General features: G+C 34.9%; 2 protein-coding genes across 6 annotated transcripts; both read left to right on the forward strand.

The window, feature by feature from the left end:
• Window positions 1-275: 275 nt before the first annotated feature.
• LOC110821142 (B3 domain-containing transcription factor VRN1-like) lies at window positions 276-3,312 on the forward strand. 5 transcript variants are annotated; one of them, XM_088220993.1, is made up of 6 exons: window positions 276-510; window positions 631-1,081; window positions 1,241-1,359; window positions 1,467-1,710; window positions 1,824-1,924; window positions 2,199-2,647. In XM_088220993.1, the coding sequence occupies exons 1-6, from the start codon at window positions 436-438 to the stop codon at window positions 2,463-2,465; spliced, it is 1,257 nt and encodes a 418-aa protein (XP_088077119.1). In that variant the 5' UTR covers window positions 276-435; the 3' UTR covers window positions 2,466-2,647. The 5 variants fall into 5 exon arrangements, with proteins under 5 accessions (XP_088077119.1, XP_088077122.1, XP_088077123.1 ...); XM_088220996.1 differs by lacking the exon at window positions 2,199-2,647 and adding an exon at window positions 3,086-3,312 and having other exon boundaries at window positions 277-510; XM_088220997.1 differs by lacking the exon at window positions 2,199-2,647 and adding an exon at window positions 3,089-3,312 and having other exon boundaries at window positions 277-510.
• Window positions 3,226-17,651, forward strand: PTAC17 (plastid transcriptionally active 17). Its single transcript, XM_022050688.2, has 10 exons — window positions 3,226-3,543; window positions 3,917-3,982; window positions 4,548-4,728; window positions 4,816-5,012; window positions 5,384-5,434; window positions 5,546-5,637; window positions 9,332-9,432; window positions 15,298-15,395; window positions 15,666-15,770; window positions 17,258-17,651. Exons 1-10 carry the CDS (start codon window positions 3,226-3,228, stop codon window positions 17,393-17,395), a joined length of 1,347 nt encoding a protein of 448 aa, XP_021906380.1. The 3' UTR covers window positions 17,396-17,651.
• The last annotated feature ends 561 nt before the right edge of the window (window positions 17,652-18,212 follow it).

Here is an 18,212-nt window from a genome sequence, read left to right on the forward strand (position 1 = left end):
ATTTTTAAAAAGTGAGTATATAGCTTATGATTAGTCTTTTACTTCTCCATAGTTTTTCTTAAAATAAAATGGCATATTATAATTATAAAAAAATTTATTTTAAAATTATAATTATAAAAATATTATAATAAAAAAAAGAAGAATAAGATATTTAAAGGGATCGGTTTGATTGGTTGCAGGAAGTGATGGTACACTCACAACATATATATGTTCCAGCAAACTTTATATATATATATTGACCGGTCAACAAAGTATATACATATATACATGTAATTCTGATCTTGTAGGTCGATCACCAGACACGCACTTACACTTTGATTCTATACTCAGTTGCAAATAACAAACTTTCTCATTTTTACTTATAACCGTCCACTACACATACATATACATATATATATACACATACGTACATGCATATATTCAAAGCACTTGGTCATGAATGAATGCAGGACAGCCATGAACAAGGGTAAACATTTCTTCAAGGTCATTCTTCACCAAAATACCAACGTTGTAAGTAATTAACCGTTCTTCACCCCTCATAACACTCCTTATATATATATATATGTGTATACATATATTTCATCATATATTATGTCTGATTTCCATTATTCATTAATCCTGAGTGATTAGCAGAAAATACCAACTAAGTTTGCAATGGGGATTGGAGAAGAGATGCCAAAAGTTGCAGTGCTTAATGTGGCAGACGGTCGAGAATGGCGAGTCGAGTTGAAAAAATATGGTGAAAATGATTTTTGGCTGGAAAATGGATGGGAAGAATTTGCACGCCATTATTCTTTAAGCTATGGTCACTTTCTGGTTTTTAGATACCACGGAAATGAAGCTTTCCATGTTCTTATTTTTGATGTTACTGCAACTGAGATTCAGTATCCTTCTTCTCCTCCAACAATACTTGAACAAAATCATCATCAACATCAACATCAACATCAACATCAATCTTCTGTTGATCATCAGTTCATGAAACCCATTAAACGCACAGTATCTCCATTAATGTCATCTCCTAGGCCCTCCAAGATGATGAGAACCGCCATTTCCACGTCCAAAACTCACCTTGGGATATCAGGTCTTTAATTAATTAAACATAATACACATGCTACGTAGTGCTTTAATATAGCTCCCAAAGGGTTATATATATGTTTATATATATGTCTGTATATATGTATGTATATATATCATAAACTATTATATATATATATATATATTGATCATGATGTTGAGACAGCAGGTGGAGATCATAAGAGAGGCCTGAACTCGGATGATGATGATGATGATGATGATCAGAAGAATCCTTCTTTCAGTGTTTACATGCGACCAACATATGTTGCTCCTCTGTTTATACTTGTAATATCTTGATTAATTAAATAAAACCAACTAATTAAATTCCATCAATAAGTAATTAGCTTAACTTAGTTTGTTTATATATATATATATATATGTATGTACTGCAGAACGTACCATACAAGTTCTGCAAGAATCATTTCAAGCAGGAACGTGGAGAAGTTGTTCTTATGATGAATAAAAGAAGTTGGTTGGTTCATTATCGACTGGAAAACTGTAACGGTAAACCAAAAGCCATTTTTCATCGTAGTTGGAGAGAATTTGTGGAAGACAACAATTTAAGAGCTGGTGATATTTGTGATTTTGAGCTGATCAGAAGCTCCAAACATTGTCTAAATGTTACCATTTTCTCAGGTGATCAATAAAATTTTCTTGCTTGGGAATGAATTTCAGAGCTTTCGGCATGCACGTGAATTAATTATCATCATCATCATCATCAATAAACTTCTACGTTGTTTTCCATGTAGGGTTTGATCAAGAGAAGAAGAAGATGATCAGTGCCGGAAGGGACTTTAGCAGTACTGAAACTCCGTTTTTCGAAGTGGTCATACAGTACAAAGGCTCAGTTGTATGTCCATGCCAAACCCATTTTAATAAAAAATATAGATAATATATATATATATATATAAATCACAATACAATAAAAATACAACTCAACTCAAACTTACAATTTTTATAGAAAAAAGAATGTACCAACCTTCCATTTAAGCTGGTAACAACAAATCAACACACTTAATTTCACTGTACATGCTAATATACTAGTATATGATAGTAGTTTAGCTAGGTATGTATGTAAAAATATATGTTTATATATGTAGTGGATGTGGATGTGGATGGTGCAGGTGATACCAAAAGAATTTGTGAGGAAACACATGAAGGGAGATGAAAGGAGTGTGAGAGTAAGGATGGGTGAGGGTGAGAGCAAATGGTGGGTTGTGAAGCTATTACACTATCCAAGTGCATATATATTATCTGCTGGTTGGACTGCATTTGCCAAATACAATTCTCTTCAGCAAGGAGATATCTGCAAGTTTCAGCTCATCAACAAGCCTCAATCTCTCTTCAAAATCTCCATTGTTTCACCACCTTCATCATCCTTCTATCTCTAATCACTTTATAATACATTTCCCTCTTCTGATAATATATATATATATATATACATATATTCTCCGTGGGTGTAACCTCAAATTACTATATGTATTCTTATGTATTCTCATGTAAGTCTTATGTAGTGACACTAACTAATCATAAGTTTTAATGGTAGAAATTACTTAAAACTATTTTATATTAATCATTTGGGTTATGTTTCGAAATTTAACATGTGGAATTGACAAACTTCACAATTAACACCTTAATAATATTAACATCATTTAATATAAAGTTTAGATCTTATTAATAAAATAAGTGTACTTATCATATGATTATTATACACTTACTATAGACAAAAAGACTGCCTTTGATTTTTGGGTCCAAAAAAAAATCTTATAGTATAAAATTAATTCACAAACTATGATGAATTAAGTCTTATAAAAAATTTAGCTTCTGTTAAAATAAATATAAACTATGATATTAATTTTTAATAATAAAACTTATTATTATTAAAAAATCATTTAACTGTTTTAATTAATAAAATTTGTATTTACATAATATTTTAATTTTTCATACTATTTAATTTCATATAAATTATTTAATTTAATTTAATTTTTTTTTTTAAATTATTGAAACGCAGAAGCCTTCCGAACCAGAAGGGCGAAAACAAAAATCTCATCTCCATTTCAAGTATCTATAACCCTCCTGCTACTGCTATGTTCTCCTCCCTCGTCTAGTAAATCCATAAACCCTGAAAAACCCTCAAAAACCTCCATAGAAATGGCGACGCTGTCGAGACTGGATGTAGCTACAAGTTTCTTCACCTTCTCTTCTCGCTGCACCACGATTTTCCCTCTCTTATCCACACCTAAAGCCCGTCACAGGACCCTGTCTTTTTTCTCCCAAACGCCGCCGTTCTTTCACTCCGGAGCATTCTCCATTAAGTCAACTAAGCGCAGCCAACGCAGCCGCTTCTTTTCAGTCTCCGCCACCGCTGCCACGACGCCGCAGAGTGAGGAGTCCAATGTTTCCACTAAGATTCCATCTGATAACCGGATTCCCGCCACCATAATTACTGGGTTTCTAGGTTCTGGCAAGGTAAGTGTTAGACAGGTGTATGTGTAGCTAAAGCTGAAGCTTAATATGTGTGAGTATGGGTAATGCGATAATTGTGATTTTGGTTGATTGAGATACGAACAGGGACGTTGGGGTTATTTTGGAAGAAGCTTTTTGGGATAAATAAATTCGAATCATATGTTTTTCTTAATCATTGTTTGACACGAATTCTTTTGATATCTGGGAATGCGATTTCCGAAAAATTTCAAATTTCATTAAGAACGACTTAGTTCTGCTGCCAGCATTTTTTTTTATCCTTCTTTGCATCTTCTGTAAAAATCGTTCCATCTGAGTGCGTATACAATCTGAAAGTAGTGGTTGGTGTAGTTATATGCCGCTGTCTTGTGCTAAACAGACGACGTTGCTCAACCATATTCTGACAGAAAATCATGGGAAGCGGATAGCTGTGATTGAGAATGAGGTATGAAGTGAGGTTAAACATTGTCTTTGTTATTTTATCCAAATCCTCCGCATTATGATGGCTATAAATAGTTAAAGAAGTTAGGTCCCACTTGGTTCATTTTCCGTTTAATTGCTAGGCAATTACCACTTTTGAATGTTTATATTCTTGATGCTATATGCATAATTATTTATGCCAAAAAAAAGCTATATGCATAATTACAAGATGATTTTTTGTGGTTTAGTTACTTCCCTCATCTTGATGACTAGTTCAATTGCTATTTTGAGAAGCAGTAGTTGAATTTCCCACCTAAATAATTCATGGTAAGGGTGGGGATATGAATACGAGAGTTTTATGTTTTCATCATGCATATAGTGGCTAATATGAATATTTGATCTAAAACTTGAATAGCAATTAAGTGAGAAATGAAGCGAAGGACCATTAGGGCATTCACTTAATTATAATCTTTAATATCTGATAAATCTTGCAATATTTTCTGGTAGAAGTTTTCTAAATGGGTCACGAGGATTATATTTGACATCTTGGTGTGAGTGATTGGTAGTTAATGCTTTTATTTAAATTGCAGTATGGTGAAGTAGACATTGATGGCTCTCTAGTTGCTGCCAAAGCTGCTGGAGCTGAGGACATAATTATGCTTAACAATGGCTGTCTATGCTGTACAGTTAGAGGTGATCTTGTGAGGATGATCTCAGAATTGGTCAGAACGAGGAAGGGGAAATTTGACCATATTGTAATAGAGACTACAGGTATTTCTTCATTGATTATCCTATTCATTCAGTTATTCAGAGTTCTGGATGAGAGATGCTAATTCTTCACTACTTGTCTGGTGAAAGGATTGGCAAATCCCGCCCCAATCATTCAGACATTTTATGCAGAAGAAGAAATTTTCAGTGATGTCAAGTTGGACGGTGTTGTAACTTTAGTTGACGCAAAACATGCTGGTTTTCACCTCGATGAAGTTAAACCGAAAGGAGTAGTCAATGAGGCAGTGGAACAAATTGCTTATGCAGACCGCATTATATTGAATAAGGTATCTGCATGTTTATATTTCTAATTTTTGCATTGGACTTATTTTTGGGGATATGTTTTGTTATCTACATATTTCCACATTTTGTTACCTGCATTTTCCTTGCTCCTTGCATCATCTGACTCACTTTTATTATTGCGACTTGTGCTACTGAATTCACTGATTATTTGGATGAGAAATAGATGGATATCATAGAAGTGAAACAGTTTGTTTATGATCATCTCAACTAGAAGATTTTATTTTATGTTACTTATGCTGTTGTTACCGATAATATTACAATCATTGGAAAATCTTCCTAGATTTGTAAGGGGGGATGTGTTGTCTTGTTGTGGTAGTACCAAACTGAATTGAAATACTTTTTTATATCATTGCAGATTGATCTTGTTGGTGAGCCTGAAATTGCTTCTTTGGTGCAGCGGATAAGGGTCAGAAACTACTTATGTGGCTACCCTTTTCGTCATCAAAACATCTCTAATGTTCTTATTTGATTTAATTTATTTTGGTTATATCGTATTGAAGTTGAGATTTGTTTTCAGAACATTAATCGTATGGCTTATATGAAGCGGACAGAGTTTGGGAAAGTTGACTTGGATTATGTTCTTGGAATTGGAGGCTTTGATTTAGAGAGGTTAGTTTCTACTCCTTTTTTTTTTCAGTCTTAATTAGCTTCATTTCTTACTGAAGAAGCAATTGTTTTATATTAATGTTGATTTGGGATGCTTCTGTTTTTGGTTTATGAAAATGTTTACTTATATGTCTGTCTGTACTACGTCACTGTTTTGAATGGGCTACTAGTTAAGCTTCTCTTTACTGCTTGCATAATTTCATATTCTGTGTATTCTGGCCTGATAAAAACTCCACGTATATTACTCTAGTGACTATATAGGCTAGGTTAATATAGGAAAATTCTCCCACCTACAATCATTATTTTATTCCATTTTCTTGCTGATAAAGGCTAATTGGGTGCTTGAATGCTCTTATGTTCCATTTACTACTATATTTTTCACTTATACTCAAATGGATATTGGGAAGTAATTAATTATCTTTGGTAAGATCTTCTGGATAATGATACTTATTGGATAGCTTGGGCAGTATCTTCTCTGTCATATAGTTTTCTGAAATCCATGCTTGTTTGAAAATAAGTTGACTGCTGTAATCAACATGAGAAGTGAACCATTCTGTCTTGGTCTTTGTTTTCCATTTTGTTCACGTTTGATTTTTTTTTTTTTTTGGGGATGAGGGAAGAATCAGATTACATGAACTTGTTATGCAATCTGATGACCACCCATGGTTTATTTTAATAAAAAAAATTATTAAGATGAAGAGAAGAAAATACAAGGTAGGAGAACGAGAATCCTCCCTAAAGAATGAAATATAAAAAAAGTAAATCTAATCAAAAGCACCAGAAACAGACAACATAAAAAGCTAACGATCATGAATAAGGAAGTCAAGATATTCCAATTGCATTGAAGACCCGAGATGCTAAAATCCTGGTAGCAGTCATGTCTTTTAGTCCATAAGGAAGTCAAAAAAATCACCCTATCTCATAACTTGGAGTATGGAGTGCGTATGTTATTAAAGACTCTTGAGTTACGAGCGAGCCAAATACACCATAGACCAGCAAACAATACTCCCTTCCGCAAGGGCTTAGCATCCCTCGTCAGCCCATGCCCACTCAATTGAGTAGAGAGAAAGCTTTCTACTGTAGGGGCCAACACCCAGACCATAATAAATATCTTGAAAACATCTGTCCACAGTTTCCAAGCTACATCACAGTAAAGAAACAAATGATCATGAGTTTCACCACCTTTAAAGCATATAAAACAAATATCAGGAGAAAGAGCCTGATGAGGATGGCGAATCTGGAGCAAGTCATTTGTGTTCAACTTTTGGTGAGTAGCAGTCCAAACAAAGAGCTTCGCCTTGGGGGGGGAACAGGAACCTTCTAGAAATCCTTGGCAATATGTATCTGGCGGGCAAAAAAAATATGTTATTAGAAGGGGCAGAGAGGGGTCGATGAGGGATTGATGAGGGCTTCGGAGGTAGCCAAAGAGGGATTTATAGATAAAAAAGCTGGAAGATTCCAAGTTCCATAGTCAAACATCAGGTTGTGAGAATGGTATGATAGAGTCCTAAAAGGTCCAATAAAACTGACATGTCCAGAGTCTCCATATCAGACAGATTTTGGGAGAAGTGGTTCCATGATATGGTTATATGAGTAAGTGATGGTAGAAAAGGCAGTGGAAAGCAAAATGAGAAGAAGAAACATTTTTTACCTAAATTTTTTATTTCAAAAAAAAAAAAAGAATGAACATTTTACCTAAATTTCATAACAGAATCAGTAACCATTCTCTATCTTTTCTCTATTCTCTTCTCTGCTATTATCCTTCTCTTCTTCTCTTTCTCTCTTCTTCTTTCTCTACTCGAGATGTAAGTCCTAAATTTCTCTGTAACCAGATTCAGGCTCTGAACATCCTAAGAAATGGTATCAGAGCCAATTATCCTTGGTGGCTATTGCTTCTTCTTCCATGCTCCTTCCTCTAATCTTCTCTGCTTTTGTCCTCTCTATTGCGACTCTCTTCTTCTCCTCTCGTTTTTCCCTGTTTGTAGCTCCCTCTACGTTTCAAACAGTAAAGCCTCTTTCTTCTTTTTTCTTTGTCTCTGCAATCTACTTTAAAGTTCATCATGATCGATTACCACCCACATGCTCAAATTAGAACGGATACTCCAAAAGTTCAGGACAGATCTAAACAAGACTAGAGAGAGTGACGAACTTTGGTGGCAAAACTACAGGTGTGCTTTTGTTGATGTGAACAGGGATTCAACGAAGCATGAAAAAGATTGTGCAGCAATACTTTCTCTCCTACCACGTGGAAGAGTCATCCATCTTCTTCAGCTTTTGCACTAGTTAGTCCTACTGAAAATTTTCCTCTTGTTGGAAACATTGAGGGTTCAATGTTTCCTCCTACAATTGATAATGAGATAAGAGCGGAAATATTGTGGAACCTGTGATGGTTGAGAAACTTGATGAAATGAAAATTAATGAAGGGTCCAAGCATGTAAAGCTTGCTGGGAATGAAGGGCATTTGAAGAATAAGTATCAACTGCTTGTTAAAATTCCTCAACGAAAATATTTTCCAATGTCTTCTAAAGTTATGTATTAGCACCAAAAGATCAAGGGATGGCATCACTACAGCACTTCAGTGAAGCCGTCAACATTGAGCTCCTTTGAAAATTCAATTAGAATCCGGACTCTATTTGTGGATGGTGATTATCTTTCTAAAAGTCAATTAAGTTCTGGTTTCAACAACAATGGAGCTCTTTTGAAGGATGTTTGGCTATATGTTTAGTAACATAGATAAATTATTGTTGCTCAAACTTGTTAACTGGAGTATAATGAAGTGTGTAGGTCAGAATGGGGGTGGTTTGCTCAGCATCTCTCATATGATGGCTCAACATATCTTCAATTGCTCTTTAGCTTAAGGCTAATATGATCCTTGAGGACAAGGAAGATTTTGAAGGGGAAGGGATTGTCAGGACCAGCAACCCAGCAGTAACCAGCCACAATTAGATTAATTAATGATTATTTAGTTAATCCTAGATTAGGTACAAATATGGTCCTAGGGTTGTCCTGCCTCTGGCAGATTTGTTTTCTTTTCTCTACTTTGCTGCAGATTTGCTTTACTTTTCTTTTATAGCTTTTGGTTATGAGTAAGGGATGGTAGAAAAGGCATTGGAAGGAAAAATGAGAAAACAAGAAATGTTTTACTTAAAATTTCAGAACAGAATCAGCAACCATTCTCTATCTTTTCTCTACTCTCTTCTCTCCTATTATTCTTCTCTTCTTCTAATTTTCTCTTCTTCTTCACTACCTTAAACGTAAGCCCTTGATTTCTCTCTAACCAGATTCAGGGTCTAATGGTCCTATCAATATAAGTCGGATTTACTTTCACTTATTGGGTAAAATAACTTCTTGCTGTCTTTGGCTGGTCATTGAGTCTGTTGACCATAGAGATGGAAAGAAAGGAGAATGAAAAGAATCTGGCCATATTTACCACTGGGTCTATGTGGTGTAATTTAGATTCTTATTGTTGTTTTCAGATTAGATTATGCAAGTGATTTATTATGCTTAAGAAATTTTTGGTTTCTGTCCTTTTGGTTTATATTCTCTTCACTATGCTATCTGTTTCCTGAAATAATGGTGATGCCTGATATTTTAGATATGCTGGAATGCTTCCATTTAGCTGTGTGCTTCTTGGTCATCCATCTTCTTGAATGTGTATGAATTTACTTTTGGCTGACATTTGATGAAATCTTCCCAGAATTGAGAGTGCTGTCAACGCCGAAGGTGCTAAAGAAGCTCACAAGAGCCACGGTCATGATCACCACCATCATCATCATGATGAGCATGATCACAAGCATGGTAACTTTATTTGCCACTATACTGTTGCATAAATTGAAAGAACATATAGTTGAAATGCAACATGAGAATCTTCAATTTTTGGTACTTGTTGATCACATGTCTTGCATTTGAATAAAAGATTCTCTGTTTATTCCTTACTATTTTGCATGCTAAGTTTCCATTTTAATGCTCCTATTATAATTGTTTTTTTAATCTTTTATCTTATTCTTGAGACAACAGAATCTGTCAATGTTGGCTTTCTTCTTCATCACACTTTTTCTGTGGTCATGGTTGAACTTAATATTCCCAAGCACTTTCTGCGACTTTTCTTTTTTTTTTTTTTTTTTCAGTTTCTAAGTGTGGAAAGCACATATAACATTCTGCTACTAAAATCCTTATATTTGGAGCAGCCCTTTATCTAATTGACCATTCTAGGGCTTTGATAGAACTGAAGGGCTAGCCTCGTTCAAAGAGGAATATCTGTAGCTCAACTGGAACATTTCATAATGGATTTCTCTTAGAGAGAGAACTCTAATACTAATGTCTGGGAGAAGTAGCTACTTCACTAGTTCCTGTTGTTCCTTTTCTATTTAGCAGAAAAAAAAGAAAGAAAATTTTTATAGTAATCTTACAGCTGCCTGATTTTTCTGGTGCTTTGCATGAGAATGTTAACTCCTGAGAACTACGAGCATAATGTGTAAAAAGGTAAGGTACAAGCTTCTGATCGCATTCAACAAGCTATTTATCTATAATTAAACTACTTAGAAAATGCTCAAATAATTATTGAATGCACTGCATAATGTCTTTGATATAAATGGGACTAGTACTTGTTAGCACAACATCTCAACATAATTATTTTTCCTTCTGAAATTAGCTAGACATTGGAAGTATTTAGTGTTTCTATCATCGTCTTTCAGCCATTTCTCTCTAGCTTTTTGTTTCCATGAGATCGCCTCCAAGTTCATAGTAGAGGCCATCTCCTTTTTAATTTCCTCCCTTCTAGACTTACCATGCTCACCTAACGACCCCCACATCTCCTTATTATCTAAGTCATCCAACTCCACAAAATATTCCTTGATAACCCTCTCCAATCTGCCCTCCTCCTGCCTGGCCCAACATTTGATAGTGTTCTTCAAATATATCAGCTTGTAGGCAAATTTGAAACTAGCAGTCCCCTCAACAGCCGCCTCTTTCCAACATTTTTCCACCAAAGGTCTTAAACTCGTCACCTTCAACAATTTGTTCTCAAGCTAAAAGGGATGGGGCCCCAAATGATGCCTTCAGGCACAAGGCAAATAGGGAAGTGGTCTGAAACTGGCTGGGACAACACTTTTTGCCTCAAACCTGCAAGCTGCATTAACAACCCGTTAGAGATAAAAAAGGGTCAATTCTTGACCATGATGGGGTAATCCTCGAGTTTGACCACGTCCACCCGCCTCCCCCTAGCGGAAGATCCACCACTTCCAGGTAATCCACCATGTCCCTTAACTCCTCTACTTCCCTACTACTGGTACCCCCTCTCGACCTCTCATGCATATTGAAAACCATGTTGAAGTCCCCCCCATCACCAGTTCTCACCCCATCTTATTTTACAACTACTCAGTTCCTCTTGTAGCCTCTGTTACCTCTACAGTGTACTCCAGAGAAAGCTCATTTCTTCCCATCCCCCCGATTCTCAAACAAAATCGATAGGTCTCCACCCCTCTGCAAACTAGTTTTTCTTTATCCCACATTACAAGGATACCCCCCGCAAGCCCATCAGCAGGTGTATAGACCCAGTCCACCTTACTGCCATGCTACAGATTGCTAATTACCTACATACTTATCTCCCCCAACTTGGTCTCTTGTAGGCAGATCAAGTTAAGCTTCCATCTTCCCATGCAGCCTTTAATAATCCTTTGCTTTTTACGATCATTTATTCCCCTCACATTCCATGAAATGATTTTCCCTACCATCATTATTTTTTGCTTAGCTTACCTCCCTTCTCCCCTCCTGCCGATTTTTTAGCTTCATAATTTAAAGACCACTCCAATATTTTCAATTCTCTACTCTCCCTTCCCCATTTCTACTACTCATCTCTTTATTTTTTTCCCTCTCTCTTTCCGCTTCCAGGAACCTTAACTCCAGTTTAGCCAACAGACTCAACACTCTATGCTCAAGGCCCTCAAAAGATAGTCCAAACATTTTACTCACCTTGACAAAATTTCTCTGCACCCAGCCCGAGTACATTTCTTCTCGCTCCTTGGTCAGCCATATGCACTAGCTTGCAGTTGAGTATGTCGCTTTGTAAGGGAGACGCATCAAGAGCCACCTCCCCACAATCATCCACCAACCTTGACTCAACCACAACCAACTCACTACTTCTCCTAACCGTACTCTCCCCTTCCTCTTTATCAGTCTCAATCCCATCGGCCCCATCGATTCCTCCCTCCGAATAAACCACAGAGTACCTAGAAACAAAAACACCTGATTGGAGCGAACCCAAACCATCTTCGACCCCAGCGCCGCCCACCTTCGTCGTGTCAACGGAACTTGACCCATCCACTTCCCCTCCAACCCTAACCCTCACCAACAGAGTCGGGGTCTCTAAAGATTTATCCATAACTTCACCCGATTTAACCCCTTTATACTGACCTGCTAGACTCGGAATTCTAGGCGATCCGAACTTGGCCCGTTTAGGCTGCCAAATCTTCCTCATCCTTTTTTTACTCGCAACCTTACTCGGCCCAGGATCATTCACCCACTTTCCTTTTTTCAGCCCACGAGAGCTTATCTTTTTTCCCCCGCTCATTCGGCCCATTGTACATCCTTCCCTTTTCATTCACCCACCCTATCCTCGTCACATGACCCCCACTCTCCTGAATTTCAAATTTCAAATCTCTTCTACCCAACCCACTATGATCCGCCTTCCCTTCCTACCTTACCCGACTCACCTCCCCACCTGGTCGACTGAGGATTTCAGCGAATGATACCTTCTCTTTTTCCACCAGCTCAAGACTGCATCTAGGGCACTTAAATACCACAGCGCTTCGCACCGTCTGGGGAAAGGATTCCCAATCAGTCATATTTCTTTTTTTCCTCAGCCACGCTGGGGGAATCATTTTCACCCCAGCAATTTCATGGAGAGCATCTATTAATTTCCACCACCCTTCAGCCCAATCCCCCTCAGGGAAAACTAACATATTGGACCTCCCTCTTGAGTCATCTTTACCTTTCGATAACGCCAGGAATCTACCACACTTATTGCAATTTAGAACCAAGCGCAGCGTTCTCCAACAATTTCTTTGGAGCCTACTCCAGACCAACTCTCCTTTCTCTCATCTGAACTCTCTGAGACTATTTAAGAACCATTCAACGTCTTCTTTCTGGAGAAAAATAGACCTCCGAGAGCTCCTACCGTTTTCGAAAACTCTAATGCCCCTACCCTCTTCCGCTCCATCAAAAGATTTCTGCTCAACAATAAAAAAATTCCGCTGTCCCACCGGCATGGTTGGCCAGTGCAACAAACACTCTAAACGTTAAATCACTCAGAGGACTCTACAGATACAGAAGCTCCATAGAGACTATTAGGATTTCGTTGTCGATTTTTATGTTAGACTTCTTAGCTGAGTTCTAAAGTTTATCAACTGTGAAGATCTGAGATTTGATGAATTAATCATTGTTGGATATCTGAAACTTTTCTTTTCTTTTGGTTGGGCATTTTAAGCTCATTTTGTTTTGGAGAGCAATTGCTTATCTTCCAAGAGTGATTTTGATAATACTTTATGGGTTGCATAAAAGGTGGTGGAAAGAGGCAAAAAATTTAATCTGACAGTTTTTAGCCAAAATTTTCTTTGCATTCCTCTCTAGGCTTTTTATTTCTTTAAATTATTCTTTTTCCTGTTTGGGAGATTTCAAAGCAGTAATTGCATAACAACAAGGCTTGCTCTTAGCTGTAAAAGAACAAAGGTGTCTTCTGAAAGAAGAAATTCTGGGAAATATTGTGCTGAAAAAAAAAAAGAAACAAGATTCGCTATTTTTTTTGGTCTTTTTGATTAATTGAAGGTGAGGTTTCAAGGATGCAAATTACTTGAAAAAAATTTCTTTTCCTTTTCTTGTGAAATTGAAAATCTTAAGCTGTATAAGGTTTCATATGTAAACTATTATGTTTTCATTCTTTTAGAATGATTGTAGAAAGAACATGGGTTGTATTGAAAATAAATAAATATATTGTATGACTTTGAAAGTAGTAAAAAACTGCCTTCAGTGGCTACTAAAAAATTGTTTTCTGTTTATACGTAAGTATTAGATACATATATATTTACACAATTTTCTAGTTACACACATTAGTAGATAAATAGATACAGACAAACACTATAAATAAATACATATACATATTTGGTACTTGGTGGTTAGAAAGAACCGAATAGGATAGAATTAAGTAGGATTTTACGGAACCAGAGAAGATATTTTGTTCCTCTTGGTGTATGTCTTTGGACTTGACAAATCTGTTCTACTTTCTGTTTGGTAACCAATGAACTGAGTGAAACAGTTGATAATTACTAAAATATTCTCATTTGTTTGTTCAATTTTAGTTGTTGATTTGTTTTGTAATTATTAAACAATAAATTATTATATAATGCACTAAATTAGTAAAATATTGTATACAATATATAGATTTATTAATTTATTTTAGTTAAAATGATAACAGTTTTTTAATTAATCTTTCAGTTAGTTACTAATAAATTTATCAAAAATATTAAGTTATGAATATGAATAAATTATTCACACGAAAACAATAATATAATAAATAATATTACTGTAACATAATGATTATATTTACCTAATCCAAAAATGTGAGATTTATTTTAAATCATATTCTAGGAGATTTATTTTGCTTGAGAATCAGGTTAACTTGGAAATTTGATGTAAAATGTGTGCGAGATATCAGAAAGTAAAAAAAAAAAATATAAGTTCCCAACATGTAACAATTTAGTCCGCTGGTGGCAGAACTAAATAGTTCCTCAAATTATGACTTTTTATGCTGTTTCAACTTTTCTGTTTCGTCCAGCCAAAAAAAAAATTAAGTTTTTTCTTCTTTTTCTTAATCAGCAAATGCAGGACTCACTTTTGTGGTGCCACCGAAGGCTACTGTTATATGCTTGTGTAACTAAAGAGAGAGAGAGAGAGAGACACACACAAGTACATACATGTTATATACTGGTATACATATGTGCATGTATTCAAATATATATATGCTTGTGTAACTAAAGAGAGAGAGAGAGAGACACACACACAAGTACATGTTATATGCTTGTGTAACTAAAGAGAGAGAGAGAGAGACACACACACAAGTACATACATGTTATATACTGGTATACATATGTGCATGTATTCAAATATATATATGTGTGTGTGTGTGTGTATGGATACGTCTATGAAATGAAATTGGAAATTATTTTGCTTATACCAAATGCATGGTTATTTTCCATATCAGAGTCTTGTTTATCAGTGGAAAACAAACGCAACAACACAGTTTCGATGAGCTACTTTTAGTTCTGAAAATTTGTTTTATAGTTCCACCATTTAGACATTATTTACAATTTATGTTGAAATGGAAACAGAGAGAGGGAGATAGAAGACAGGAAATTGAAAATGTTTTCTGAATTAAACAAGTACTCAACAGTTTTGGCGTTCTTGTTGTCTAAATGACTGAAGTTACCACCAAAACTGCTCATCACTCTAATTATTTCTCATTTGATTCTCTCCCATTCTAGATGTTGTGGTTTGTGATTTTCTCAGTTCTGTGTTTGTGTTTCTAATATATTTGAGTTTTTGATATATTTATGATATATAAAATTTTTAAGATTTTGTATATATAATAATTACTGCTTCTGGTATATGCAGAACATCATGATGATCATCATCATTCTCATGATCACACTCATGATCCTGGTGTTTCTTCTGTCAGCATAGTTTGTGAAGGGAGCTTAGATCTTGAGAAGGTTTGCTTTAAATTTTTCTGTTTGTGCTTTTCATGATTGCCATGGATTTCGGTGAATACTGCAGACATATCAATTTGTCTGATATAGTCTAAAAAAATGAATTTATAATAAAGCTAAGGAAATGAATGCCTTTTGTAATTTTCTTAAAAAAATTTATGTAACGCGATTCTTCTTTAGAGCTACTTGAAGCATGAATTTTGTTTTTTGGTGGTTTATTTGCCTACTAACTACCAAAGTCTGAAATTTGTCCAATTTCCTGTCTGAATTCAGGCAAACATATGGCTTGGTACTTTATTGTTGGAACGTAGCGAGGATATATATAGAATGAAGGGTCTTCTCTCAGTTCAGGGCATGGATGAGAGATTTGTCTTCCAGGTAAACTAGGCTTTTGAGTTATGAATCATTAATTAAGCAAAGTATATTATTTGACGTGGACCGACTAAAATGTTTTATTTGCTGAAATCTTCTTCCTTACAATTGACCTTCAATAATCATAATGGGATAGCTAAATTGGAATAAAATGATTCCATAATCATAACAAAGGACCTGTGCTGGATAATTGTGTCAGTCAATTTAGTAGTCATAAGATATCTGGTATATGGAATATTTTTCAATTTTCATTTTCTAGATTCACACATTGTTGTTAACAAAAGTTGTGTATTTGTTGAAAACAGAAACAAGGTCTGGAATATGATATGGGTTTTGAAAATAACATTTTATTTATTTCAAACTCATGCCATATGTTTACTACTATTTAAATTTGTTTCCGTTTCCAACAGCTACTATATTTTTATGTATAAACAAATAAAAGTTAGAAAGTAGTTTAATTTAACTGAAGAAGGTCTTAATATTCGCCAATTCTTCTCAAGGATTAATGAAATTGTTTTAGAAGTATGCCTAATGTACAAATCCTTAAATGGAAAAAGCAAAAATTAGAAGTTGTCTTTCATGTGTGTTTTTGCTCTGTCAAATTTCTTCAATGCATTATCCACTATGTTACTCCAGAATATTTACAAAGATGCATAAAGGTCACTGGTAGAGGATGTTTGACTTGACTTATTTTTTGGTCAAAAAAAGTATATAAGCACTTTAATAGGGTTCTAAATTTTTTTTACATGTTTGGTAAAGAACTGAACTTTATAAGTCGGACAGTTTATAAGCTTTTATAATGTTTTTTGAGAAAGCTATTGACCCCCACTTTTGTGTAGAGGCTATAAGCTCTCTGAAAAAATATTGTAGTTGACAAATTCTTTTTCAAATCATAGTGCCTCGTTTTTTCCCATTTTCGTTCTTTTACTCCGGTGTAAACCGAATGACCTATTAGTTAATTAATAATTAATGATTTTTTAGTGTTTTTAAATAATATATCGTTATAGAAATATCATTAACATGATAATTAATGCAAAGTAAATAATGAGTATTAATGTAAAATTAAAAAAAAAAATTGATTTGAAAATTATGTTTTGCTATAAGTTTATATTAGTCTGTATAAAAAAAGTATAGATAATTAAATTTATGACAAACTATATTATTATAGTTAAAATTATTGAATTTTTTTTGTAATCATTTTGATAAAACTGACAATTCATAGACTGTATCTTTTCCAATGTGTAAATAATCTAATAGAGCTTATAATCTTGTATTATTCAAACACTTTGAGAATATTCTTTAAAAAAATATTTATATTGGCTTTATACCCAATTAATGAGTTCATAGGTGTATAACATTCTTAGAAAATGAGGGGAGTGTAACATCCTCGTAACTTTTTGTGTTGGTAATTGAAGGCAGTTTATTTCACTTGGAACATTTGGTTCTGTTCCCAGTATTCGTTTTAAACTGATTTTTTTGTTTCCATGGGGCAGGGAGTTCATGACATATTCCAAGGATCACCTGATCGGTTATGGGGTCCAGGCGAGCCGAGAGTAAACAAGATTGTTTTCATTGGAAAGAACCTGGATCAAGAGGAATTAGATAAGGGTTTTAAAGCCTGCTTACTGTGATAAATATCAGAAAGATTTACACTGACTCCATTCTATATCTATAACCTGAAAATTGGTTCATTGTAATTGGCAGTATGCAGCTTTTATGGTGAATCATGTTGTAGTTCACGTTTAATACCTTGAAATTTTCGAGTCTAAAGAGAAATCAGTGTTTTACTTAAACTGTTCAAGCGACCCAAATTGGTTGTAAACACATGCCATGTTATAAGTAGAGGTTTTTGTCATCAACTGGAATGTGAATGAGATACGTTTTTCATTTGGTTGTATTACATAATTAATGAATATATAAATTTTGAGTAGAGAAAAAAAAGGAAACTTGGTTAGATGACTAATGATTTTAGTGATTCTGCAGTTTCTCATTGATGCTTTCTCTTTTCTGTTTATTGGTTCCAATCCTGGAAGTATCAAAACGTTCTTTGAATTCAACTGCAGCAGAATGTAGGTATAGGTTAAAATATTTATTTTTTTTCCACAGTCTCATTACCCAGTAAATATTTCAAAAATTGAAATTGTAATGGAATACGGGTAAATGACTTCATTGCAGGTTTCTGTTAGCTGACTTAACTGGAGAAAAGGAGTATGTTGCTGAGAGCAGTGATGATTCTGAACCTGGGGATGCTAAAAATGGAGAATATCAAGATTGTAGTGGGGATGCTAAAAATGGAGAATATCAAGATTGTAGCGATTTAAATGATGACGCATATGATAAACAGTGAGTCTGGAGAAGGAAACGATTCTGAGGATGATGATGATTCTGATACTGATGCCGAGACTGAAGATGGTGCTTAATATGACAGTACATAATGAAGAACAGAGA

This window comes from Carica papaya, chromosome 5 (genome assembly GCF_054855325.1).
Source record: "Carica papaya isolate Zhongbai chromosome 5, ASM5485532v1, whole genome shotgun sequence".
NCBI classification, from domain to species: Eukaryota; Viridiplantae; Streptophyta; class Magnoliopsida; order Brassicales; family Caricaceae; genus Carica; species Carica papaya.